General features: G+C 38.7%; 1 protein-coding gene across 5 annotated transcripts in view; it reads right to left on the reverse strand.

Annotated features, from left to right (window-relative positions):
• Sdccag8 (serologically defined colon cancer antigen 8) overlaps window positions 1–27,701 on the reverse strand; it is a 220,526-nt gene that overhangs the window by 131,686 nt on the left and 61,139 nt on the right. For all 5 annotated transcript variants that reach the window (XR_002820166.1, XM_023710182.1, XM_004626832.2 and 2 more), the window contains exons 10-12: window positions 26,629–26,781; window positions 13,111–13,245; window positions 8,592–8,708 (exon numbers count right to left, since the gene is read on the reverse strand). Coding sequence is in view for 4 of the 5 variants with exons in the window: in XM_023710182.1 (XP_023565950.1) it covers window positions 8,592–8,708; window positions 13,111–13,245; window positions 26,629–26,781 (405 nt within the window). In the remaining variant the exon portion in view is untranslated. The remainder of the gene's footprint in view (window positions 1–8,591; window positions 8,709–13,110; window positions 13,246–26,628; window positions 26,782–27,701) is intronic.

Here is a 27,701-nt window from a genome sequence, read left to right on the forward strand (position 1 = left end):
ATGTGACCACTTCCAAAATATAACGAAATTCTGTGCTTGAGGACAGGAATACAGTATGTGATTAATCAATCAGGTGAAACTGAGCATTTTGGAAAACCATTCTCTATTGGTGAAATATTGTAACAGACATGACATTTGGAAAAATCCCCAGGAGAGGAATAGCTGGCTTGAATGGGATCGCCAATCCTCGCTTTTTAAGGAATCTCCACACTGATTTCCATACTGGTTGTACCCGTCTGCTCTCCCACCAACACTGGAGAAGGGTTCCTTTTTCTCCACAGCCCCTCCCAGACATGACATTGGAGATACTGTGTCAGTTATAAAAATAACCCTCAGGAATCAAGAGACACCTATGTTCTCTGAGTGTGCCTCCTTCCTCACCGCCACACTCCCACTCCCATGGCACCAGCTGCCATGGTGGGCCATCTCACCACCTTCTTTCTCTTCCGTATCTGCCAGGCAACAACCTAACTATCACCTTTAAAATCTTGAGAACTCTTCGCAGTTTGCTGATAAGTTACTATGCTGTCTTTGCCATTTATTTGTTTGTATATCTGTCTCCCACACCCCCTTCTAATAGAAATTCACTATAGGCCAGTACAATGCATATAACATACAGAGGCTGAGTTCATGCAGCAAGGGAAGTACAGGACAAAAGGGTTCTAAATTTGTAATATTTGTTTTCTGCAAAATATGACTATCATTTTTCTTAAAAAGTTAATTGTAAACAACCATATTAATTGATGATAAAGAATATGAAGCAATACAGAAAAATGCTTAAAATAATGTTGAGTGAGAAAAGCAAAAGCCAAAACAAAATCTAGGCTATGTTTCTACTTACAAATATATATATACATATGGGCAAAATGTGGAAGGTAAAACAGAGAGATAAAAATGATTTGCTCTACTGGATGAAGTATTATTAGCTTCTGTTAACATATCTATGTTTATACAATAAATATTGTTTTAAAATGTAGCACTTGTAGTAATCAGTACTATTCACAGTGGACACTGGTACTGATATTTCTGGACAGTGAAAACAATATGTAGCTATCCTGTGGCTAAGGATTCTCAGCTTGCTGGCGTGCAGAGACAGGGCCACTTGACAGCTACTAGAACTGCAGAGTTGGTACCTGAGAAGATGGTCTGCAAGACTGGCAGGTTAGCTTGTGCAATCAACCTTTAAAGTAAAAAAAAGCAAGCAAAAAATTTGAAATGACCTAAATATTTATCATCCATTGAAAGTACAGCATGAATTATTTCTTTAAGGCTAATAGCACAGGCTCAGGAATACTGTAAAACGCAAATATATTCCTTAAGGTCAGTTTACAGTTTTATATTCCTATCCAAAGGCAAATGCATACTTCCAAATGTTTATTTCATAAAACATATCATTTTTAAGTGGGAATGTTTTGTTTCCTATTTCTGCTCCTATTTCCTAAGTAGCCTTAAATTGCCATTTTCATATATATATTTATTGTTTATCTATTTTATTTTTAAATATGAATTATTAAAGCATTATCATATATTCATGAAATTCAATATAAGTAAAAATTAACATTGGCACATGAATTGATATATAATGTCTTTATGGTAAGATACATATATATCAATCAAAACAACTACCCAACTCAACAAGTTGCTGAAGGCTAATTGCCCAGGGATCACTGAATTGGTATTATTTCACTGGGTTGACTTGGCATTGTTCCTCTGTATGAAAATAATAAACTTACTTCTTTACTGCTCGTTTTGTGACTTTATCAACAGAATGATGATTTAAAATGAAACTAATTTGACATGGTGTTTTAGAAAAATAATAGGTTCATTAATTTAAGACTTTTATTAAGGGGAGCTATTTTAAAGTACTTCAGTAATCCAATAAATCCTATTTCTCCACTGAAGTTTCACCAGAATAAGAACAAAAGAGGATGATTTATCAGACATACTCCAGGCTGTAGAATTTTCTCAGAATCCTTGGGTTGGCTGTGAGAAGAACACAAATTTCTCTAAGTATGCTGAACAATGCTTTAGGGCATACTCAGAGAAGATGCTATAAAAAAGCTTTATTGCATCACACACATGGAACCAGATTCCCCCTCTCATGGGCTGTAGCCAGCATGAAGTTCACACTACATTAATTTGCACTTGTCAATATGTTGCTTTGCAAGTATTCTTAAGGCATGTTCAAATGTGTACTCTGACTCCTCGAGTAGAATATACACTCCCTAAGGGCAGGACCTGGTCTTGTAGTTATTACCCCCAAATGTCTGGTCTCCTGGTCTGGTTAAGGCACACCCCTGGAACTGCTGCTGTCTGAGTGAGGAGCAGGGATGGGAAAGTGATAAACCTACAGCACTGAAAGAGTGTGAAGAACAGTGGAGAGCAGCTCTGTCATCACCAGGACGAGTGATTACATGTGCCAGAGGCATGCCCAAGTGGCCCCTCCCAGGCAGTCACTTTGTACAGACAGAAGTGAGACTGCAGGTGATAGCTGGCTAAGTCTCTGAAGTCTAGTTCTCAGGAATTCATCCATTATCCTAGCCTGCTGAAGAGAGTATACAGCTTCACACACATGAAGCAGATAACAGATCTGAGTAACATTTTACTCTAATCTGTAGGTGTTAGGTTACAAGTAGAAAAGACTAACATTGCCACTACCCATGCTTAACAGATACGATGATCTGTTGTTAGGATGTTTCCAGAATCATACAGAAGATTCAGAGGCCCATTGATTGGGTCTTCAGGTAAATCGTATTGTTGATAATATTGAAATTTAAAATTTCAGAAAAGAAAGTCCACAGATGATTGCAACAATGTATTTCAATCTTATTACTGTCAGAAAATTCTTATTTCAGACTACAGTGGTTCTCAGTGACTCGAATTAAATGGTTTTGTTCTTGTTTCTTCCAAATTGAAGATCAGGATCAGGTGTTTAACTTTATCTTTGAAAGAATCTGTCAAATCCCTTAAGACAATGAAGCAGTGTTTCAGTCCTTAGTAAAAGGGTACAGTTCTTCAACTTTTCTTTATTCCTTTTATTTATCTGGCTTGCAACAGGACTAACTTTCAGGAGAAGCAAGACTACCACTCATCTTTACCAAAACCCTTATAAACAGATGTACTTCTTCCAACAATCTAAGTCAATTGGACTTAGGAAATAATTCCTTTGTTGATTCGTTACATGCTTAATGTCAGTATTACAGTGCTGAATCATGCTGCTGTAGAAATGAGCAGCTCCCAAATTCTTCCTTGCCCTAATTTATTCCAGGCAAATAATTACTTTATTTGATGAAGTTTATTTTTTTTGTGTGTGTGTGGCCAGCTCAGCCCACCAGGGGGCGGGGCTGGCTGGCATGTGGTGCTGGGGGATTGAACCGCAGTCCCTGTGCTTTGCTAAGCTTGGTCTAAGTAGGTGCTTTAGACCACTGAGCCATCTCACCAGTCCATGAAGGTAATTTTGGACGTAAAGATTTTCTACTCAATGGTACCTACAACTCCAAATTTATAGTGTATATAATCTATAAGAGAGCATTCTATGTCAGTACTTTTTAAAAAAATGTATTTGGTATAGGGTCTCACTACATAGCTCAGACTCATGGTGATCCTCCTGTTTTCAGCCTCCCCAGCACGGGGGTTACAGGCGCCACATCACACCTGGTCTCAGCCACCATCTCAGTGCACCCTTGGGGCTGGGCCAGCATGGCTCACTGAGATTGAATCCTGGATGCTGCGCTTTGCCTATGTAGGCTCTTTAGTCTGCTGAGCTATCTGTCCAGATCTTATGTTAGTATTCTTATCTCTGGAGAATTGGTGTTAACCAAAAAACCAAATTGTAAATATAAAACAAAGTTGTAGTTATGTTCTCATTCAAGCCATTATAAAGACATGTAAACTAAAAAAACAATGATGCCACAGCCAGTGATACACTCACTCTGCATTACTATTTGATGACTGAGACACCAAGAATGTAGTATATTATTTGTACTGTAAAAAATTCTAAAAATATTAATTTATAACTTAAGATTGACGGGTTTTTAAACTCAAAGTTCTGCATTCAAGTAAGGCACAAGAGGCTTTAAAAATGGTTATATTTCCATGTCTTGGGCGAGGATTGGCCAGCTTTTTCTGTAAAGGGTCGATACTACATGTTCTAAGTATTCTAGGCTATACGGTCTCTAGTTGGCAAGCCAGACTTGGCCTGGCGGCGACTGCTGCTTAACCCTCCCCTCGGGACAGAGGGTGTGTGTGAGTATGTTAACCAGGCACAGGTGTCTGTGTGTAGGGGGTGTGGAGATCAGCACTGCAGCTCACAAGTCTCTGCCTCTCCCAGAGTCACAGCAGCTTCATGGGCACATACGTGGTCAGGGAAGTCTCACATGAGCAGTGTGCAAGGGCTCTCCACTTGTTGTTCAAGGCTTTGTGGTCAGTGTCTTGAAATGCTTAATGATGCGCTATTGGGGTTTGAGTTTTGTCAGCACAGTCTGATGGCACATGGACCTCCTGCTGTCACTGCTGCACCGCAGAGCTGTCGGGAGCGTGCTCCTCTCCAGCTTCCTCTTTGGGCCCTGCCTTGCTACTGCTGCTGCTCCCCACCCAGCGTGGGACCAAGTCACGGGTCAGGGACTATGCTCCACTCCTGTCCTTTGCTAACAGGAATCCAGATATGAGCCTTAAGGGAAGGACTGTTGGGGTTTGATGTGTCCAGCTGTGGCATCTCAGGGAGGAACATGGAGGGACCATCCCTGCTGCAGCCAGCAGGACCACCGCACACTCAGTAGACTGTGTGTGGCACCTCCTCCTGATCGAGGCACCAGCTGTGTGCCAGTGTGAAGGGTGCAATTTTCCAGAATGGCCTGTCAGTCTCCCCCCACTACCCAGGGGCCTGGTGTGTGGGCCCTGTGGCTGCAGGTTCTGTGGCTGCAGGGCAGAAGGACTGGAAGCTGATGGGCCACATGTGCACACTCAGTCATGGGGCTCCTGAGGGACCTGTACTTTCCATCTGTACCCCTGCACTGGAGAAAGTCAGGGATTAAAGAGCAAACAAAACATACCGAGCCAAAGAAAAAGACTAAAAAAAAAAAAAGAAAAAGAAAAAAAGTTTTATATTTAAAAAAAAAAAAGAAAAAGAAAAAAAGTTTTATATTTTAGTACCTTTAGCATCACTTCTTGCTTGATTTCTGAACAAAAAACCCTGCACTTTTACCTTGCATAGGGCCCTGATAAAGGATCATCTTTGAGTTTAGCTACCAAAATGGAAATTGAGAAAAGAAAACTCCATTTATGTATCCTTTATTTACAGTCAGCTAACTCCATAATGCCAGGGCTTGCTCAATATTCCAAATTCTCAAACATCTGGATGTGAGAATAAGCACTTCCGGCTCCAGCTTGTAAGGAACTCCTTTGGGGACTGAGTGCCCAGGGATCCTGTACGGCTGATGTGTCTTCAGAGTCTGCTATGGGAACAGCTCATTTTCTTCTGAATGGCTATAAGTCATTTCTTAAGCACAATGAACCATTATGAAATAAAATGGACAACAAAAGCCCTAGAATTTGTCTGAGCATCCACATTTCCTTTTAAAGAGAGCAGTAATGTCACATTCTAATGTGTAAAAACATACCTGTCTTCCTGATTTTAGTAGACCAGCTATAATTTTATAAACATTTTTTGAGATACAGAATTTGAATATGAGACTGGGCATTATTTGACCCGATATTAAGGAATTATATATTACTATCCCCAGGTGTAATAACAGCATAGTAAGCATGTAAAATATACATTAATGCACACTCAAGTAGTTATGGGCAAAATAACAAACAATGTCTAAGACTGACTTTAAAATTTCTATAAGAGGAGAAATAGTGGAAGAAGAGAGAAGCTGAAAAAGAAAAAGAAAAAGATGATGACAAAAGTTAAAGGCAGTGACAAGGAAGACGAAGGTGTTCGGAGGGGGGAAATGTGAAATAGGTGGAAAAAGGACCAGCAAAATGTTGAGCATAGGTGATAGAAATTCAGGAATTTGTCCTAACAGTCCCTTTGCCCTCAAATGTTTTTAAATTTCATGATGAATTGCGTATGTATACCTATAGCTACAGGAAATTTATAATAAAAATCAGGGCACAAATTTCTTCTACTCCTTCATACAAATGTCATTTTTCTGGTGTGTGTGCACGCGTATGTGTGTATTTTTTGTGTGTGCAGAAAAGCATCCTGTGAGGCTGTCAGGAGTTCTCCAAGCTGAAGAGATACAAAAGAGTTGATGGGAAGGATAATCTGCCCATCAGTTCCTGACACAATATAAAAAAGAAAAGAAGAAAGTGGGTGGAAGAAACTGCCATTGTTACCCTCCTAACCTTTCCATCTAATTATGCCAGAGTCAAGGCTCAGGTCACAAGGAAAATCATTTTGGTGGTCAAGCATTTGCCCTATTTTGTATACATCAAAAAAGCCCTTGTTCTCACCACATTCCAATCTCACAGCTTCCCACCTAATTTAAAAATCTATCAAATGGTCAGATTAACTAAAACATTAATGACTGTATCACAAGAAGTACTTGCTTGCAAATCTAGAAATAGACTTCTCATTACACTGAGTTGTATGATACGCAACACTTTAAAATAAATATGCCTTACATGATTATAGGTATTGCAGATGAATGCTCAACATGTCCAGCTTTTAAAAGTTAAATGTAAATTTCTCTCTTGAGTGCAGATGGTAGCCAAGCAAAATAGCTCTTTGGTCTTCTAGACAGAAGGTCAGGTCATGGCTGAAAGACCAAAGAACAATTGCTGCTTTGCAACTCCAAACCATCCATGGAATGAGACACTACTACTTTCTTTTCTGAAATTGTCTGTTCAATACAAAATAGTTACAAAGAGTACCTATAAAATTTTCTTACATTCTGTCCAAGAAAAATGGTAACAAGTGCATAATATTACACACATTTTGTATTGGCTCAGAGGTTTTATTCCTAACCCTATGACCTCCTAAAAAATCATACCTTTATTTAAAAATACATCACTAAAACTCATTATGAAAACTCCTAATATTTCACTATTATGAGGAAATGTCTCAAATGAAAACTCTTCCCTTAAGACCTTGCAACTGTAGCCTTTATACCATTATGGGTGAACTCAAATGAGAGTTCCAAAAGATAAAGATTATAAGTACTTTAAAACTGGTTATTCATTCACAAATGATATTATACTCTTATTGATCCTGAGTGCTTTTTCTAAAGCATTGTAAGTTCAAATAATATAGTGATTCTTCACTGTTGCATCTTCCCAGTTAGCCCAAAATATGCTGGAAGAATACTATACAATAATACAAGAGGTATTTAATAATGCTAGTGATTAGAAATGCAGTGTATCAGAAAAGGAAAGTTCTCCCTCTTTGACTTGGCAGCCCTAAGCTTCCAGGACCAGATAGAAAGAATTTTCCATTCCACTATCAGGCACGCCCCCAACTGGATGAAATAAAGTAGCTTCATTTCTTATATGGATTAATAATGAAAAAATCCTCTGAAAGTATAAAATACTTTATAACACTTGAAATATATTGGTACAAAAGCAGAATTTTAGTTTGGTTGTCTGGATTGTAACTTAGTACCAAGGACTTTACCCATGACTTAAAAAACTTTTTTTGCAGTAAATTTTGTTATCACTTTCATTTCAATAGTTTTCTCAGTTGTCTTTGTATCATTTGTCATAAAGATTTAATAGGGCTTAAAGAGGGAAGAAGAAAAATACAATAGAAAACCTTGGACTAGAAATGTACTTGAAAAAGTTTTACTTGGAGCTACATACTTCTAAATTATGGCAATTTCTTTAAAATAAGGCCACTACGAAGTCAGTGTTATTTAATAGCACAAACAACCTATTTCATTAGATACAAAGAATGCAAACCGTCAAAGGCCTGTACTGGAAAGTTAAAATAGAAAATCAAAAGCAAGGCTTTTAAATCTGTCTTTCTAAACGCTTCATCTGTGTTGTCAGTTAAAATTGGAGTACCTACATGATCTCAATAAAGTCATAACATATAACATCTGTTCACGCTGCAGTTGAAGTAAGCAGCATTTTCCTCCCTACATTTTGGTTCCACTGTATTTAGGCTTCCTAAGGAAACATATTCATGGTTATCTTCGTGAAAACTGGTTTCACTCTGCCAACAATCAATTTGATTGACATATTTACACATCAACCCATCTCATCTTACACATTTTAAACTTTGTCATTTAAAATTGGATGCAAGTTGGCATCTTTTAAGAACTTTATGTTCCTATATTTTAGGTACAAACTGTGCATTAGAACTTTTTTTTAACTTTTGTAAGTAATAGATACACATATCCAAATGTATATTTATGACCTGTCAGATTGGGATTTTATATGCATGCAGTTGTAGTTCTACCACTTCCTGTGAAAGATGATAATTTTAGGCAACTATAAATGAAAATCTTTTAATAGTGTAAACTAGATCATTGCATTAGTTAGAAACAATATAAGAAATAAAAAAACTTAAGGATAAAACCACATCAACTTCAGAAAGAATGTTAAGGATATCTTTAATTGGTTCTTCTACTTGTGCCATCTCTTACCTGGTCTTTCATTTCAAGATTCCTTTCAGTTTTTACTCTGTACTCTCTGTGCTCCTTTTCTGCCTCATCTTTCGACACTTGGGCTTTATTCAACTGGAAGCGCAGTTCTCCACACACCTGTTACATCGTAGAAACTAGATCAATAGCTGCTGAAGGCCACCCTGCGATGCCTGCAAGTAGATCTTTTGGTGCCCTCTAGAGGTCATACAGATGAAATGCAACAGTACTTAAGATATATACTACAAAATTCAAGAGCCTGTTGAGATTTGGAGGCATTATCATGGATCATTGAGTCGGACAGTTTCAAATTACAGATATATGTATAAACTAAAGAATTTAAGCTGCAGATATAAGTAATGTGACCCCAAATAACCATTTCAATTGGATATAATCAATCAAAATGCACTATCATCCAAATTTTAATTAGGTAAAATAAGTAAATAAAACAGGTAGAGTGGTACAGCTGTATCCCTGCTGCCTGGAGGCTAAAGAAGCAGGATCACAAGTTCAAGCTTAACCTAGGCAATTCAGTAGGATCCTGCCTCAAAATGAAAAAGGGCTGCTACACATGTAGCTCAGCAGCAGAGCACCCCTAGCTTCACTCTCCATTAACTGAAAAATAAAAAAGGTTATGTTGTTATTCACTCAATTTTTTAATTTTATGGTTAAATATTCAACCTATATTATAAAAGTTTTAATAACTTTATCTTGCTTTTAAGGAAATTTATAAAGAAAATTTTCTCTATAGAGTACAGTGCCAATGCACTATATTATTCATAATTAGCGTGTAGTGCATCACACCTACTGTGAACTTTGTAGATAACCTCAGCACTATGGAAGTTAAGGAATATTTCATGGAAAAATTCATAAGCTGGAACTAAACATGTTTCATGCTTCAGACTTGACCTTTCAACATCAAAAGATAATGCACATTTAAGTAAAATAATTTTAATATATCATTAATTGATGAAATCACACAGTGTCTTAAAAGTGTTGCATATCTGTCTTTGTATAATTTATATTTTTTCCCAGCCCAGAGCCTCAACAGACATAGAATTATGAGATAAATCTTTTTTGGTAATTTATTTTTATTTTTAATTGATATACAATATCTGAGTTTTTCATGTGGCACACTAGAACAATTTGCACATATATCTACAATGTGTAACCAACAACTCATCTCAAACATTCATCATTATCTTTACCTTAAAAAGGCTGATAACTTTTGGGCTCCTAATTGTTGTTTTCTTTCTTTAAAATTGATTATACAGAATAATGAGTTCTTAGTGAAGAAATTATGGGTCTTTTAACATGACTGACAACCTGCTATGCGATTAATACACAAGTCTGCTTCTAATTTACAAAACCAGACTTTTAAAGATTACATATTACCTAATGGTTATATCTGCTTGAAACTTCTCCAAAAATCAGGATTAGTTTCATCATTACTCAGGCATTAGAATATGCTAAGACAAAACCAGAATGAGTTTCCTATGTTTAAGTAAAAAAGCCATTTGAAAGATAAATCTAGTGGGGCATATGCCATAGGAGTCAGGAGGGCTGGGAGTCAAGGGTAGCCTGAGATTCTTAGCAAGAGCCTGTGTCAAAAAGGAAAAGACAGTAATAAAAACAAACAAACAAACAAACAAAGTTTAAGTTACAGTGACAAGACAGAAGAAAGTCAGTATGCTTTTTCACGGCAGAGCTCAGAAAGCTAAAACAAGAATAAACTTACTAAAAATTCTACTTGAAATCTTGCTGCATTCAATGTATGAGTTTATTCTTTCCCTTTAAAAATTATAAGTTTACAAAAAGGTTCTTTATTTTAAAAGTAAATAGAATTTAAAAACTAAGAGTATGAGAAATTAGAGGCTCCCACTGGCCTGATAGCTCAGTGGACTACAGCACCTGCTTAGGCAAAGCACAGCAGCCGGGTTCGATCCCTGGCATGTTGCACTGGCCCCACCCCCAGGACGCGCTGAGACAGAGACTGAGACTGGGCGTGGTGGTGCGCACCTGTAATCCCAGTGCTTGGGAGGCAGAAAACAGGAGAATCACTACGAGTCCGATCTATGTAGTGAGACCCTGTAGACCTTGTTAGACCCTGACCTAAATACAGAAATAAATAAATAAATTGAGGCTCCCTCTCAATTTATTCTCCTTTTCAATTATTTACCATTCCATCTGTTTGATTTCTATCTATGAATGAAGTGCAAAAATCTCAAATTGATAATACTAGAAAATAACAATTACACAACACCAACCCAAACATGTAATAATTGTCTAAATATCAGGTCCTATTAAATTTTTTTCTTAATTTTACTTTTAAAATTCCTTTGCCTTTCTACTTTTAGTTCCACATTTGCTATATTTATCCATACCATTAAAATTTCATTTTAAATAAATCAAATTAATTGAACAATAATTTTATTGTCGCAGGATTGGAAGCAACATCAAGACCATTTATTCTCATCATTCTAGTGATGCTTGAGTCCTTTTGGATAGTACTAGAGACAAGAACTCATTCTCTGTTACCACATTTCACAATTCATGCACTTATTGTACTTCAACAGAAAGCTTTTCTTTTGTAATGAACTAAAAACTGTCACCACAGATATCACTAATCTAGGTTACCTCTATTTCACTGTTATCTCTCTGCTGAGTCCTTTCACTTTAAGCCCCACATCCACATAAACATACTAGGTATATAGGAAAGTGAAAGCTTCTTAAATTTCAATATTAGCTAGCTGAACTTCAGAAAGCAGAGGGAGAATTACAGAAATTGAAGAAAATGGGGGAAAGACTTTCCTAATAAGTAAATTAAAATGAATTTCAATTACTGAAATGTAAAACAATAATGGCAACAAACTATCAAAATTTAGGGAAACAAAGAATAAGTTTGAAATTTAAACAAATTATCTTGATGGTGAAGACTATTAAAAGTGTTTTCATTTATTATATTTCATCTATTATATTATTCATAATTACATTTTCATTTATTATATATTAGAATCTAAATATATTGTGTTATATTTAAATTCTTAGTTTTACAGTAGTTGACTTGAAATCTGAGTAAACCGCTAGTGCTTATTAAAATAGGAACCTAATACAGTAATTTTAGTCAGTTAAGAACACTAAATATTTTAGTTCTTGTTTCAAAATTAGTGATGTCCGTAGCTCTGACATTATGGTGTTTTAGTACAAACACTGAAACAACAATACAAAAAAAAAAATTATGACATTAGGATATTGATATTAGAGGCCAAATCCAAAAAGGAGGAAGATATAATTTTTTATGTTAAGTACACTTTTCAAAGGTCACCAGAGGGGGTGGCCACATAGCTCAGCAGATTAAAGTGCCTGATTAGGCAGACGCAGGGACTGGGTTCAATCCCAGCATGCCATGCTGGCCCCCACCTGGGGTGTACTGAGACAGCGATTAAGACTGGGCATGGCGGCACATGCCTGTAATCCCAGTCTTTAGGAGTCTGAAAATAGGAGGATCAGTATGAGTCTGATATGTGTAGTGAGACCCTGTACTAAATACATTTTTTAAAAAAAAGTCTACAGATATCTTTGACATTATAAAGGACAACAATTTATGATAACCCCACCCCCCAAAAAAACCTATCTAGTTTAGTATATGTGCTGAAGAAGGGGGCACGCTTCTAATTTAGAAATTAAATGTTAGCCAATTTTCTTTCTTTCTTTTTTTTTTTTTTTTTTGGTGGAACTGGGGATTGAACTCAGGCCCTTGCGCTTGCCAGGGAAGCGCTTAGTCCACTGAGCCATCTCCCCGGCTCCTTTAGCCAATTTTCAATAATAAAAGATAACTCTAAGGGGCTGAGGAGATAGCTCGATGGTCTAAGTGTCTGGCTGGCAGAGACAAAGACCAGAGTTCGATCCCCAGTACCGCATGCCATGGAGGGCCCGCACCATGGCAGCCACAGAAAACAGGTGTGGTGGCACAGGCCTGTAATCCTAGCACTGGGGAGGCTGAGACAGGAAGATGACTACAAGTCTGAGCTGTGTAGTGAGACTCTGTGCCAAATAAAGGACTAAAAAAAAAAATTAATAAAAAGATAACTCTCATTTACCAGGCTGCCTTTTCTACTTAACCCTTACACTCTTCAAGGATTTCATGTCTAACTCATCTTTGAATCTATGTTGCCCTCACATGGTGATACATAGAGTACAGAATTATGTGTTGGGTGACCATTGATAGATTTTTTTATTGTTCTTGAAATAATAAAACTTTTCCACCCCACATTTCATGCTGATAATAATAAGAGCTTTGCACTTTAAGAAAAATTTCTTTGTTGGGCATGGTGGTACACATCAGTAATCCCAGTACTCAGGAGGTTGAGGCGGGCAGCTTTAAGAGTTCCAGACCTGCCTGGGTGACAGGAGGTTCAAAGCTGGTCTACACTACATAACAAGGCCTTGTCTCAAAACAAAGCTGTCTTTTCAAATAAAATATATACTTAAGGAATCATTAAACCAAAATCTGTTTTTTCACCTTTGTGACATCCACTTCCTGAGAAGCCAGCTGGTTTTGAACTTCCTCTAGTTGATTAATAGCAGAAATTTTCTCCTTGGTAACTTTTTCCACCTGGGTCTCCAGTTGGGCAATATTTTGACATAGCATCAACACCTACAAGAGGAAGTAAAAGCTGTAAACAATAGAGAATATTTGACAAAATACACAGTAAGTGTCTCATCATAGATATTCTACTCTCTGGTAAGTGGTTTGGGTACATCTGTTTCTCTACTTCTTCAACTCATCTATCCTATCCCTTAAATCTGAAATATGTACTTCCTCCCATTCATTCCCCTGGGATCTAATATTATTATGAAAACTGTTTGAGGTTATTAAATTTAGGTTTTGTTAGAAATCCTAATATGACAATATTATAGACACAAGTCATGGGACACATATCCATCAATAAATCTCAGATGGGGACTGAGGAACAGACAACTTGTAGATCCTTGTCCCACATGGACTCACACTGAAGGACTGATTAGAGAGTTTAAGAAGACATCTTTAGAGAGGGCTACTGATCTACTGTGAATTCCACTCCCTCATCCCTGTACCAACCAGAAGAGGTTGTAATGCAGTGCACTCAGTGGGAAAACTCTACCTGCCCTCCCATGAACTAGAGCGCCCATATTTGTCCTATAGGATTCAGTTCAACCATTACTTCCTCTCCCCTCCCTTGAGTTCTAGTTACCAGCAGGAAATAAGTGCGCTTTTACATCCCATTACAAGGCTCACACTCGGCCCCTATGTACTGGGGGATGCATGTCCGCTGTCTGCAGCCCACATGCATTCTCACTGATTGCTGTCCTTGTACAGCATGCTGCCCGCACCCCCTCCATCAGTTCAGAATATACACCGTAATCATCTGACTTCTGGTTAAGACACAGTATTTCTCACACTGTTTTGATTGTCTCATTTCCTCATTAGGCTAGAGGTTTTGAAAGGGCATGTTCATTAAAGGCACCAAATGTTTGAGAAATGAATAATTAGAATAAATGACTTTTTATTAAATGACTTTAATTAGAATAAAGACCTGTGAATATCAGGTCTTTAAAGTTTGTTTTCCCTCCTCAGGATTAAAATGTTTTCTAGGTCTTAGAGTTACCCTTTATAGATTTTTAAATATTTCATTCTAGTCCAGTGAGTCAAACTTTTCTAGGCTCTTAATTTATTAATTGAATTTCAGATTTGTTTATTTATTTATTTGGTAGAGGGTCTCACTATGCAGCTTGGACTCATAGTGACCCTCCTGTCTCAGCCTCCCCAGTGCCAGGATTACAGGCATGCATCACCACGCCCAGTCTTGGTGGCCACCTGGGCACGCCCATGATTCAGGGTTGGTACAGCATGCAGTACCAGGGATCAAACCCAGGTCCTTGTGCTTGCCAGGCAGGGTCTTAGATTGCTGAGCTATCCCCCCAGGCTGAATTTCAGTTTTAAAGTTAAAAAAAGAAAGCTAATTCAGAGCAAAACACAGGGATATCAGTTTTTATCTGTTAAAACAATAATTGTTAACAAATTAGAAACAGCGATGCTTGAAATTTACCATCATGCACTGACAATCTTAAACCTTAAGCTTCAACAACTAATGTTTTGCAGTAAAACTAAGACCTTTACAGTAAATTAAGAGCTTTATGGCACTAACATCAAGATAGGTATTTACCTTTGAATTATACAAATAGTTAAGCTGACCCATTTGAAAATAAAAGAGACTTGATAGCTATTTTTAATTTAGGAAGATGAATTAATTAATTTTTCTGAAGAGTGTTGATAATTACATATTTGACTTATGGTTGCTTACATGTACTTATCGTCAAAAGAGTATCTAAAAATCTAATTTGCACATAAAATGAGCTTTACTAATAACAAACTACAAAGCATTCTTTTGCACACAAAAGTCTAAACCTAAAATTACAGGTCAAAAGAAGATAAATAGAACAAAATGAAAGTATCAATACAATTCCCTTAACTTAAGAATCCAAGTTCGCGACTTCCACACTGTGAAAGCACAACTATAGCTTTTCTGGAGTCACATCACAACAGCAAATTTTAACAACCAGCTATTTAAAAATCATGTAGTACATATTTATGAGGAGCTCTACCTGATGGCAACATTAACACTGCAAAGTTTTTGAAGCAGATTTGCAGACATTTATTTTGCTAATTGTAAATTCCGAGTCAGTTTCTACTACAAGGCATGTAACTCACCCTCCCCCTGCCTTAGGACTCCACCCTTCTGCCACCCATCAGTTCTCTCCTCCGCCCACTGCCTGTCGGCTGCCTCCTGTCACCCACTTCCTGAGGTCACCCCTCCTGTCGTCACACCTTCTTTCCCCCCACACCCACCATCTGGAAGTCAGCATCACACTGCAGGAGCGTCTCCATCCACATCTGTTGCAGAGCCAGAAGTAACACAGACACAGCTGCAGCACTGCTGGGTGTCCAAGGCGTTGACATCAGGTAAGTCCTTTAAACTTTGACAGGGGCAAGGAAGAGACAAGGACACCCAGGTTGGGAAAGCTTGATAGAAATTTCTGCGAAGCAGTCCCTGGCGTACTGGATACAGTAAAAAGTGGTACTTTCTGGACAGGAGATAGGAGAGTTAAGGATTCCAGCAATGGGCTACTGTCAAGAGAACCCACTGAGGAGGTGTGTGGAGGGAGGTCATTCAGCTAGTGAGTGCACTCGGTTACTCAAGGATAACTGAATGGGAGCGGCACAACCAAGGCCGCCTGCCGAAAGCAGCAAACAAACTCGGAACAAGTCACGTTTGTGGGGAAATGGTTCAAACCAGTCTGGTTAGAAGATACCTGCTCTTAAAAGCTTCCAGCACAAACGGATGTTTCAAAAAGAGAACGAGAAAGAAAAGAAAGAGGAAAACTCATAAATGAAAGATAACTCAAAGTCTCTTTAGCGTTTCTCTTGGTAGGACAGTGGGAGGTCTTCTCTAGCACTAACGTTAACTACCTGGCACTCACAATGTCATGGTCAACGGGTTAGTTTCCTAGTAGATTATGCGCTGATGCCAGCCAGAGTGACACACGCTGCCTATCTCAATCCCTTTAAAAAAGAAATTATATTGGATTTAGATTGATAGGAAATTGCTTGATTATATTTGATTTTCAGTTCAGTTGAAATAAAATTCAGAAAACTAATTGTCCAAGACATTCAAAATAACAAATAAAAGGTAAAGCTGAGCTTCATATTCAAGTCTGCCTTTACCAATCTGAAGTTTCAAGAAAGCTATTCAGTACGGCTCCTTTCCATTTTCTCTAAAACAAGAATGATAATAGCCACAAAGTAAATTTTATTTGGTGATCACCATAAGCTAGGCAGTAAATATTGAAATTTTGAAAATATCATCTCATTTAATCGATAAAGTACTATCAACTTTATTTTTTACTCCTAAAACTTAAGTTTAAAAAGTGTCAGGGTCACAGAAAGGTCAAGCTGGCTTCACTCCCAAATCCCTTTTTCTCCAAATCCCTTTTCTTTGGTGATAGCCATTACTTGAGTGCTAGGACCACTGTCAATCCTTATTCATTTCTCTTTAGGACAGGACCTTGACACGAAAGCTTACTGGAGGCAAAATAAAACTGAATGGCTCAGGGTTCCCAAGTGTGTTGTATTTCTGTTGTCACCTTATTCATAAAATAATTGTTAGTTTTAGTGAGAGGTTCCATTACACATGAATGTACCTGGCATACTGCCAGGAATATTTCAGGCTTCCTTTATCCTTTGTTTTCAATTTAAAAAAATCATTTATTTATGTATTTGGTACAGGGTCTCCCTGTGAAGTTCAGACTCGTACCGATCCTCCCGTCTCAGCCTTCCCAGTGGTAAGATTACATGCGTGCGCCACCATGCCCGGTTTTGGTGGCCCATAGGGCATGCACGGCCAGCACGGCATGTGGTACAGGGGATCGAATCTGGGTCCTTGCACTTGCCAGGCAGGCGCTTAGACTGCCAAGCTATCTCCCCAGCCCTTTCATCCTTTCTTATCAGGAATTTTGGTCAGCATATTTTTATATAGTAGAATTATTCAGCAAAACAAATGGTCTGCATTAAACAATCCCCAAAATAAAAATTCCCCGAGGTGTGAGCACTAGCCAGTCTCTGCTGTTGATGCCGTTCTCTCTGAGACACGACACGCAGCTCACAATCTCATCTGCTTCCGCTCCTCATTTATGCTGCCTCTTGAGCCACCCTCCTCTCCCAGACTTTGTTTCTAAAGCCTGCCTATTCTTCCAAGTGCAGTTAAAATGCCACCTCGTCCACATGTCCATGACCTCTTGCTGACAGGGATCATTCGGAGCCTCTTGGCTCCCAGCACTTTACTTCTACCTTTCCAGTGGCTTAGGGCTTTTCTTTGTTCTTCCTTGTTTATCATCCAATTATTCAACAAATACACATCTGAGTGCATCTGATGTGACAGGGATATATATATATATATATTCAAACCTTGATTATGTCAGATCATTCATGCAAGGGACTCCCAGTAACTCTGGGGACACAAACTAATCAATAAGAACTTGCAATAAATTGAGTTATGGGAACCAGGGAGAGAATCCTGACTAAGATTTGGAAGGCTAAGATTTGGAAGGCTATGAGAAATGGTGTCAAGAACACTAAAGGACCATTCACAGGGCAAAGGAATATTCCTTCAGTCCTGGGCAGACCACACGCAGAATCATGAAAGCAGAAGAAACACTATGGGAGACTGGCATGTTTGCATGTTTACGAAGTACAAAGAGGTCCATATTGTGGGGAGGCAGGAAAAAAAATGAGAGAGGAGACTACAGAGCTAAAGAGAGAAATAATGTGGAATCTTTATGTTATGAAAGGATCCTAAATCCTATCCAAGGTTGCAGAGAGACTTGAAAGAACTTTAAAGCAAATACTGGCATATTGAGATGTTCATTTTAGAAATACCACTCTGACTGTAGTTTAGAGAACAGATGGGAAAGAGGTGAGAGTGGAGGCAAAGGCACCAAAAGGGGCTGCAGGAACCATCTAAGGGGTAGCATTCAGAGGGACAGACAGAGTGGTGTGAAATGCTGAGGGCCTTGCATCTCCTGAATTTAGCAGTGGTAAGTGCGGAGAGAGACAAGAGTGAGGAGAAGAGAGGTGACAAGATTTCTGTGTTGGGTAACTGGATGGTTTCACTGGGACAAGGAAGATAGGAAGTAAAACTGGTTTGAGAGCCCAGTAGAAAGTTAAAGATTTAGGAATCTATGCCACGTATATGGAATTGAAGTTACGGAAGTGCTAAAGATACTTAAATCTGTCTCACCACTAACTAAACTACAGAACCTTCCATCGAGCTGCTTTCTGGAGCTGTCTTTCATTGCCTCAATTGCACATGATAACATTCTCCCAAATTAAGAATACAGATACCAAGAAATCCAGAAAAGAGTATTTTTAAGGACAATAAAAATGGGAAAAAATCAGTATACACAGTACAGGAAGGTCTTCAGTGAACATAGCAATGGTAATTTCAGTGGCTATGGGCACAGAAGCTGCAATGGAACGGGATAAAGAGCAAATGGGAGGGAAGGAAACAGACACCGTATGTAGGAACAAATTTTTCAGGAAACTTAATTAGTAACAGAAGGAGCAACGAGGCATATGGGATTGCTGAGGTGGTTTCCAACCTCGGCAGCACGCGGAATCATGTGGGCAGCTTTCAAAAGTACACCTGGAGCCTACCCTCTGATATTCTGGGAGGTAGCTGGTTTGGAGCACAGTTTGGGCACTGAGATTTTTGTAACTTCTTGTGTACGAAATATTGAAACCACTAGACTAGAAAGAAAGATTGTTTCTTCAAGCAGGTGAAGAAAATTGGGATTTTTCCTGAAAGGAAAGACTATAGTGAAGGAAAAGTTGAAGATAGAGACTATAGGACAAATCAAACGAGCTCTTTCAGGTGGGAAAGGGACTGGGACCCAGGGGGAAGGGGTAAAAATTTGGCCTAAGGCTTTCCAGTTCTGACAGGGTGAAGACACTGGCAAAAATGATTTAATGACAAAGGCGAGGGGGAAGATAAATAGTTGAAGTGGTTATCACTAATGGCTTCAATTTTCTTTATTAGGTAAGTAAGTCTCTCTTTGGAGGCTGAGGGAAAGTGGCATAGTATAGAATAGGAGGGGAATAAAAGTTCTAGCAAATCAACTTGGAATTAGGGCCAAGATGCCACCCCTCCCTGCCTGGGCTACTATACTTGCCTCCCACTTGATCTCTCACTATTCTGGTTCTCATCATCTAGGGATAAGTGATTTTTTTCTCATATATAAATGGCATTATGACGCTGTGGAATTAAAGCCACCCAATGTCTTTTCATCACTTTCTAGATAAAATTTAAAATTCTTCACACAGATTTTAAAGCCATGCATGATTGGGTATTTGCACTACTCTTCAAATTCATCCCCCACCACTCTGCACCTCACTCCCTGTTAAAGTTTGCGTCTAGATGCCTCCCCAAGGCCTCATGCAGTCACAGGAGACAGGCTCTTCTATAGCAACTGAATATGGAGTTTATGATTCGTTTATGGTCCAATGCTGGGATTGGGGATGTGAGTGTTATAGGTGTCCTAGGGCGGGTAGCCTGCATACTACATAAGGGTGAAAAAGAGGCTTGCCTCTCCCCCTTTGTTCTTGTTGCTTTTGCCCTCTTCTGTTGCCATGAACTTCTACACCTCTGCCACCCCACCCTGCCTTGGAGCCTGGTGAGTATGAAATCTCTACAGACTATAAGCTAAATAAACCTTTCCTTCTTTAACTTTGGGTGCTAAGTACTTTGGCACAGCAAGGAGGAACTCCAGCCACCAGGATACGTTCTAAATTTCTAGAAAGCACAGTGCTTTCATCCACAGAATCTTGGGTGTGTCATTTTACTGGGTTTGAAACACTTTTCTCCTCCTCACCTGACTTTTTTGTCTTCTCAAACTTTTCAGGTCTTCTTTCAAAATATCTATGAGAAGGGCCAACCAAGAAGCTTAGCAGATTAAAGCACTTGTAAGCAGGTACAGGGGCCGAGGGTTTGATCTGGGCCTGCTGTGCCAGCCCCGCCCCCCTGGGGCACTCTAAGAGGGCAATTGAGACTGGGCGTGGTGGCACACCCCTGTAGTCCCAGTTCTTGGTAAGCTATAAACAGGTGGATCACTGTGAATCGGATCTAGTAGTGAGACCCTGAGCACCCTGTAAACTCTTCCCTAAAATTAAAAAAAATATATCTACGAGAAGTCTCTTACGACTTCCTATATTATTTTAGATTTCTCTTTTATATGTGCTCACAGTACTTTGTATTAAGCCTTCAAGGCTTTGTCACAATCATAACTAAAAACTCAGAGCATTTGCTTAATGCACTTCTCTCAAGAGTCTACATGCTTCATGAGGGAATTAATTGGTCATCTATAACTACTCCAGCCCCAGTCCATCCAATAATATACATTGAGTGCTGAAAAAATGGGAAAAAGGTATGCACAGGAGTACTATAGAGCACTGACAAAAGCAGGGACAACAAAGGTTCTGAGAGCAGAGGTGCCACCTGTCATGGGCTTTTCACTAGCTGAGATCTCTAATCCAGAGCACAAAGGGAGGCAGTTTTGACATACTTTTTTTTTTTTTTAAATCAATACCATCAAGAAGTTTACAGTACATACCTCAGATTACCCTAAGGACTTAAAAGAACGAAGGTTATGACTTTTCCTTTCCTATATCCTTAAGCTTGCACATTGCCTTATACACAGCACATACCTAGTAAGCATTTACTGTGTGAAAATTATCACATGCTGGAGTATTATGACACAGTATTCAGGGGACAAGCTATGAATCTACCTTAAAAAGTATTTTTGAATTCACTTAAAAACATACAGTTGTGTTAATCTTATTCTATTTATAGCAATTTTAACTTCAGTTCTTCATACTGGGTCAAACACCCATACTATACTTTTCTACTGGAAATATGTGCTTCAGGGTAATGGTAATCAGCTGTATGTCTCAGCAGCTGCACTAGGAGAATACAGCAGGCAATCTTTGTGTTTACCTAGTTGATATAACAAACGCCAAGGTGTGTACATGTGCATCGAAATGTAGTCGTTGAGTTGTACCCACAGTACACACTGCGCTACATTGTGGGTGTTACTGGGAATTGAACCCAGGCTGTCACACCACTTGCCAGGCTGGCACTGTACCACTGGGTGACATGCCCAGGCCTGTGTTACATTTTTTAATTAAATGTTTTCTTTTGATTTTTCTTGTAGAATTAGTCCAATTCAGTACAATGGTGTGTGAAAAACTGCTTTTACAACTTTTAACTATGATAATGACTTTGGCTCACATTAAGCCACAGAAGTTAGTAATATATGACAGACAGAGAAGTACAGAATGAAGACGTTGATTCAGATGAGGAAGAAAGCAATAAAGTAAATAAATATAGGACTAGTCAGATGATCCAATGTCAGAACTAGGTCAGAAACTATTATTAGGTTCTTGCCAGAGGTGAAACCTATTCGATAGAAGCCAATTCTGCAAGTCAATGTTGGAAATTGTAATAGATAATACACTACAAGATGTTTCAAATACACTAATAATGAAATAAAACTAAAACATTCTACATGTATCAATGGTAATACTCAAAAATATATTTATCAAGACACCTCACTCTCTGAAGTAAATGCCTTCATAACAGGACTTTATCATTGTAATCATCAGAATCTAAAAGATTTATGAAGAAGTGACATGTGGTATTGAGGATGAAGAAAAATAATGACATTCAAGAGATTTGGTTTTCTTCAAAACTACCTATGTTTTAATGTCATAAAGACCCTCCAAGGAAGAGAAATCTCAACAATTTGGCTACTGTTTCCTTATTTGTTGAAAGTTTTGTTACAAACTGTCAAGCGATTTATGAACCATGGAAATACAGGAAAACTGATGAACAATGTGCGTTATTTCATGGTTGCTGAAGCTTTCAGAAATATATGCCAAGTAAACCCTACAGATATGGTATAAAAATATATGCCCTGGTCAATGAAAAGACATTGTACATCTTGAATTTATAAATTAATCCTGGAACTCAGCTACCAGTTTTTTTTTTTTTTTTTTTTTTTTTGCAGATGACTTTGTGAAGAGACTTCATGTACTTATTTCAAAAAGTGACACAACGTCACAATCAACAATTGGTTTACTAGTTATCCATGGATGTTACAATTGTTAAAAGACCACCACTTGATCAGCACAAAACTATTTCCAAGAACAAAGCTGAGATTCCTGAAAAAATACTGCAAGTTCACAATAAAGAAATGTGTAGTAGAGTCTTTGAATTGCAGAAAGACGTAACATTGGCCTTCTATATGCATAAGAAAAACAAAGTAATTTCAATGCTATCAATGTTACTCCATGCTGATAAGACTGACAGTGTGGCTGGGCGTGGTGTCACATGCTTGAAATCATAGCATTCAGAAGGCTGAGGCAGCACTTGCCTGGCAAGTGCAAGGACCTGAGTTCAATCCCTGCTTCTGCCAAAACAAAAGGAAACAAAACATGAAGGCTGAGGCAGGAGGATCCTACAAGTTCAAGGTCAGCCTGTATTACATAGTGAGTTCAAGGTTAGATTGGACAAGATAGGGAGATCCTGTCTCCAAACAAACAAACAATTGATGAGTCAACACAAAATAAGCCAAAAATGGTCACATTTTACACCCAAGGCAGCAACTATGATGTCACTTGAAACACAAAGCACTGGCCAATGATTGTGTTTTATTCAATCCTAAACCTGTCAGGCACAAATAGTTTCATAATCTACAAAGAAAATAACAAGCAGAAAATATTATGGAGAAATTTTCTTAGAGGACTGGGAAATAATCTGGAATTGATAAATGCTCAGTTATAATAGAAAAAAAATATGCATCTACCCAAGAACTCCTCAAAAGAATTCTGGAGCAGCACAGTGAACAGACAGGTGAGACAAGGACCGCCTCAGCAAACAGGAAGGCCAGCAAGATGTCAGTTGTGTCCTGCCAGAGAAGACTCAAAAAAAAAACATGTGTGCTATTCATGTAAGTGAGGCTTACATGTAGAACATGCTGTTCTCATGTGTGAAAACTGCCTTACGTGTGATCACTGAAGTAAAGATCATTTTTGCAGTAGAGTTTTATTTGTATTTTCATTGTAGTTCAAATAAGAATTTATTTCTGCTGTTATCTTTTACATTTATTATGTGAACAGCTTATCATTTATTATGTGAACATGCAAAAACCGTTAATGCTTATTCTACAAACTGAATCTAAGTGAACATTGTATAATATAATAGGAAGCCCTTAACAAAAGAGGAGGACAAGAGGGATGGCAAGCATAATCTGCCACACCGGAAAGCAAAGCCAGGTGCTTGTGCTGTCAGCGTGAGCGAGACTTGTGTACGGAACATGCAGTCGTCTCACGTAACCACTGTTCTACTGAGACAGCCTATTTCTGTGATAGAGTTGTGTTTGTATTTTCATTGTAGTTCACATAGGAATTGATTTCTGCTATTTTTTTCTAGATCCTATAGGCAGATAAACAGTTGATATTAAAATTGTTGTTTATTCTACACACTCAGCATGTATTAAAAATTTAATATTTTACTTATTGATCTTTTATTTTCCTATTAAGTATACATTGCTTAATATAGTAAACTCATACAATTAAAGTTAATAATTCAACAATAAAAATATTCCTAAAAAACAAACATGGGCATTTGTCTTAGTTACTCTTCTCTTGTTGCTGGGACAAATACCCGACACTCAAAATGAAAGAAGGAAAGGTTTGAAAACATTTTAGTCCATCTCTAAGAGTTGCCAAAGTCCCAACCATTTCAGTATTACTGAAAAGTCCAAGTCCCAAGTCTCCTCCAAGATCCAAGGCAAACTCTTAGCTGTGAGCCCCTGTACGAAAGAAAAGTTAAACACATCCAACATTCAAAGGCATAAGATAAACATCACCATTCCAAAAGGTACACACAGCAGGATACCAAACATTGGGACCAACACAAGTCCAGAAGCCAGTAGGGCAGACATTAAGTCCTGCAGTTCCATGTGGATCATCTGAAGCAATCTGCGATGAGTTGTGAGCTCCAAAGGCCTTACGTGGCTCCACCCCTATGGCACTTCTGCTGGTAGCTCTTATGGCTTCTCTCTTCTGCCTGCTTTGCTCCCTTTTTGCAGCTTTTCTTGGACCATCCACATTCCTGGCTTTTTCAAACTTCTGAGGTTTCCACTGAGTAGGCTTCTCACTCACAGCTTCACACACTGCCCTCCCAGGGGCACACCGCCTGGCCTCCCAGGCCTTCTTCTTGAAATCTGGGCGGAAGCCTTCTGAACCTCAGAACTCCTGCATTCTGCATGCGCCTACAACCACCAAAGCCACGTGGATGATGCCAAGGGCTGCTGCCAGCTGGAGGAGTAGCCAGGGTTTCCTCTCTCTTGGCTGTACGGGTCGAGTGCCTGGATCGCTGAGCACTCTGACCCTGATTCTGAGAAACAAATTCTCTATGCGGGCGCCATTCTGCAATCTGATGTGGCTGCTGCCTCCATTCTGGAACCCGGTGTGGCCCGCCGCCTCCATTCTGGAACATGGGGCTCTGCAGCTTTCTCCTCAAAGCAAAGTCCCTCACCCTTGCCATTCTTAGGCTGCAAAGGGCAGGAACCTGCCACCTCCTGTGATGCCCTCGGGGCATCTTTTCTTCTCTCCTGTTCCTTCTCAGCAATGGAGATCCTCTCAGCTCTGTCTTCACAGTCCACAGCTTTCCTGGAGCTTCCTTTCTGGCCAAACTCACAACATTTTAAATCATCCTTTTGGGCTCTTTGCTCTTGATTCTCAAAATAAATCTGGCTAAAAGCCCCCAGTAACAACCAGGCCACTGCCCCAATATTTGGCTGCCTTGAAATTTCTTGTGCTAGATTGATCAGTCTGCCATGCTTAAACTCAGTCTCAGGCAAAGTCTCTGGGCACGAGCAAAATGCAGACAACTTCTCTGCCAAGTCAAAACACAAATGATCTGGAGTCCAACAACCAATGCTGTCTTTTTTCCCAGCAGAAACCTCCCCAGCCTGGTCTTTACAGGCCAGCTTTCTACCAACCTTCTGATCTTCTGAGCTCTGACCAGAATCTCCCATACAGAACAGCCGGAGCTGTTCCAGCGCTTCGCGTGTAGACGACATCTCCAAATCTTTCCTATCTCTTCCCATGAACCAGTCCCAAAAGCTTGTAATCCACATGATCAGGTTTAGCCACAGCAACGACCCCACTTCTCTGGTACCAAATTCTGTCTTAGTTACTCTTCTCTCGTTGCTGGGACAAATACCCGACACTCAAAATGAAGGAAGGAAAGGTTTATTTAGCTCACAGTTACTGGAGGTTTCAGTCCATACTCAGCTGGGTCCAACGCAGAGCAGCACAGAGCAGAAAGCAACTTTTCATGGTGGCGGCAAAGAGCAAGAGTGCAAGGGAGGGGTAGCAGCAGCTCAAGCAGCTAGCTTCTCTTCCCACCTTACATTGCAATGCAGATTACCTGCCCCAGGGCAGGGGAAGTAGTCACACCTATGGGTCCTTCCCAGTACTTACCCACCTATGGGTAATCCGAGCAGTACTAAGATTCATAATCCCAGCTTTGGATCACACATAATCCCAGTGGATCATGAGTTAACACAAACTCTAGAAGTCCTCACCCCATGACTGCATGAGGCTTTGGGGGGACAACTAGACACAAACCATAACAGCATTACACCCCCATAAAGGGTCATTTCTAAAAATTTGCCATGATGCCTCCAGGGCTACAGCTAGGTTCCAAATTATTATTGCTTTATTTTTAATTAATTAATTAATTTTTTGGAGTACCAGGGATCAAACTCAGGACCTTGTGCTTGCCTGGCAAGTGCTTATGCCACAGACCACAGCCCATTACTGCTTTTTCAAAGGCAATGCCCATTTCCTATTATCTGTCCCTTTAGTCCTGAATTTTTCCCTCCATTTGTTCATTTGATTATGGCCATTATACGTCATATAGTTTGTCCAGACTGATTTCCTATGGTGTCTGTAGTCAGGTTTTCTTGATTACTTCACTTCTTACATGTTTTATATCTTAGAATGTTTAATTTGTGTTCTGGGATAAAAGGATGGGTCATTTGTCTTTTATTTAGACAAATATAAGGTCTAGGTATCTTCAGAGAACCTGCTCTCCTTTGGCAAACTCGAATGAGAGAAAACAGAACAGAACTTCAGGGTTAAAGTAAATTCAGAATTTCAGTAGATGGAATTGTACTGATTATTTTAGTTCAAAAGTTTGGATAATAAACCCCATTGCAAAATATATGAAGTAATATACAACTTTTAATGAACTCTAAATTATGAGAAATTTGATTTATAACATTTTAAAACCTAAAGTTGACCCAAGAATGGCAGCCTCTAGAATCATCTGACACCATCACAAACATTTCCAGGTGGGTGACAAGTCCGAAGTACCTTAGATTCCATGTCTTCCCTTTCTTTTGCTGTTTCCTTTTTTAGCGCCTCTCTGTCCAGGGCCCTCTGCTCTTGCTGAGATGCAAGTTCCTTTTTAAGTCGCTCTGTCTGCTTCTCCAGTTCACTTTTCAGCTGCTCACAATGGGTTAAAGCCTGCCAGAATAAGAGAGAGGATGGGAAGTTTAGGAGAAGGAGATAATAAGCCAAAATGAGACATTAAGCTTTGTGTTAATTTAAAACAGTTAAATCTCACTGTAAGGTGTATTAGAATGGTTTTGTACAGATATATGAACACCACTCACTACTGTACTCAACTGTTTCAAGATTCACAATTCAGGCTATGTCAACTAATCACTTAGAACATTCAGGTAGCAGACCTCGCTGAGGCCATAGATGATTCAGAATGTGAAAACAGTTCAGAAAAACCATCTGTTGTATTATTTTGATTACATATCATGTTAGTGCTATATAAAGCATATACATTTTATTGATTTCTCATGGCCTCATGAAAAGTACTTGAATACTTTAAGTGGTAAACATAAAAATTTTTAAATAAGATGTTGAGTGCTATATAATATACTATATTACACACAGGTTTCTATTTTTTAACAGTATATTAACAAAGATTCCTTAACTAGAAAATTTAGTTTACTCCTTTAAAACATTCAACTAACATAAAAATTAGGAAATAACCAAAAGTTAGAATAAGGAAAGGCTAAAAAAAATTTACTACTTAATTTTATGCAGATTTTATTCTGGAAAAAGTTCATAATTATCCTGTCATATAAATTTCCCATTCTGCACTTCCAGAAATAAAAACTCTCTAATGTCTTTTTGGCCCCATTTACAATAATACCTTTATATATAATATAATATAATGCTCAATAGTAACATATGGCTTCAAAAATCATAATTATACAAAACCAATAAAATTAAGGTATTACAGTATCTTGAGCTTATCCCAGCCACACTTATCTATAAAATCTACTTCACTCAACCTTTATTTTTCCATCAAGCGATGGAAAGCAACACAAGTCTGCTATGACTTACATCCTATGATTTTATGTGTATAT

Source organism: Octodon degus, unplaced genomic scaffold, assembly GCF_000260255.1.
Source record: "Octodon degus isolate 3935 unplaced genomic scaffold, OctDeg1.0 scaffold00017, whole genome shotgun sequence".
Taxonomy (NCBI): Eukaryota; Metazoa; Chordata; class Mammalia; order Rodentia; family Octodontidae; genus Octodon; species Octodon degus.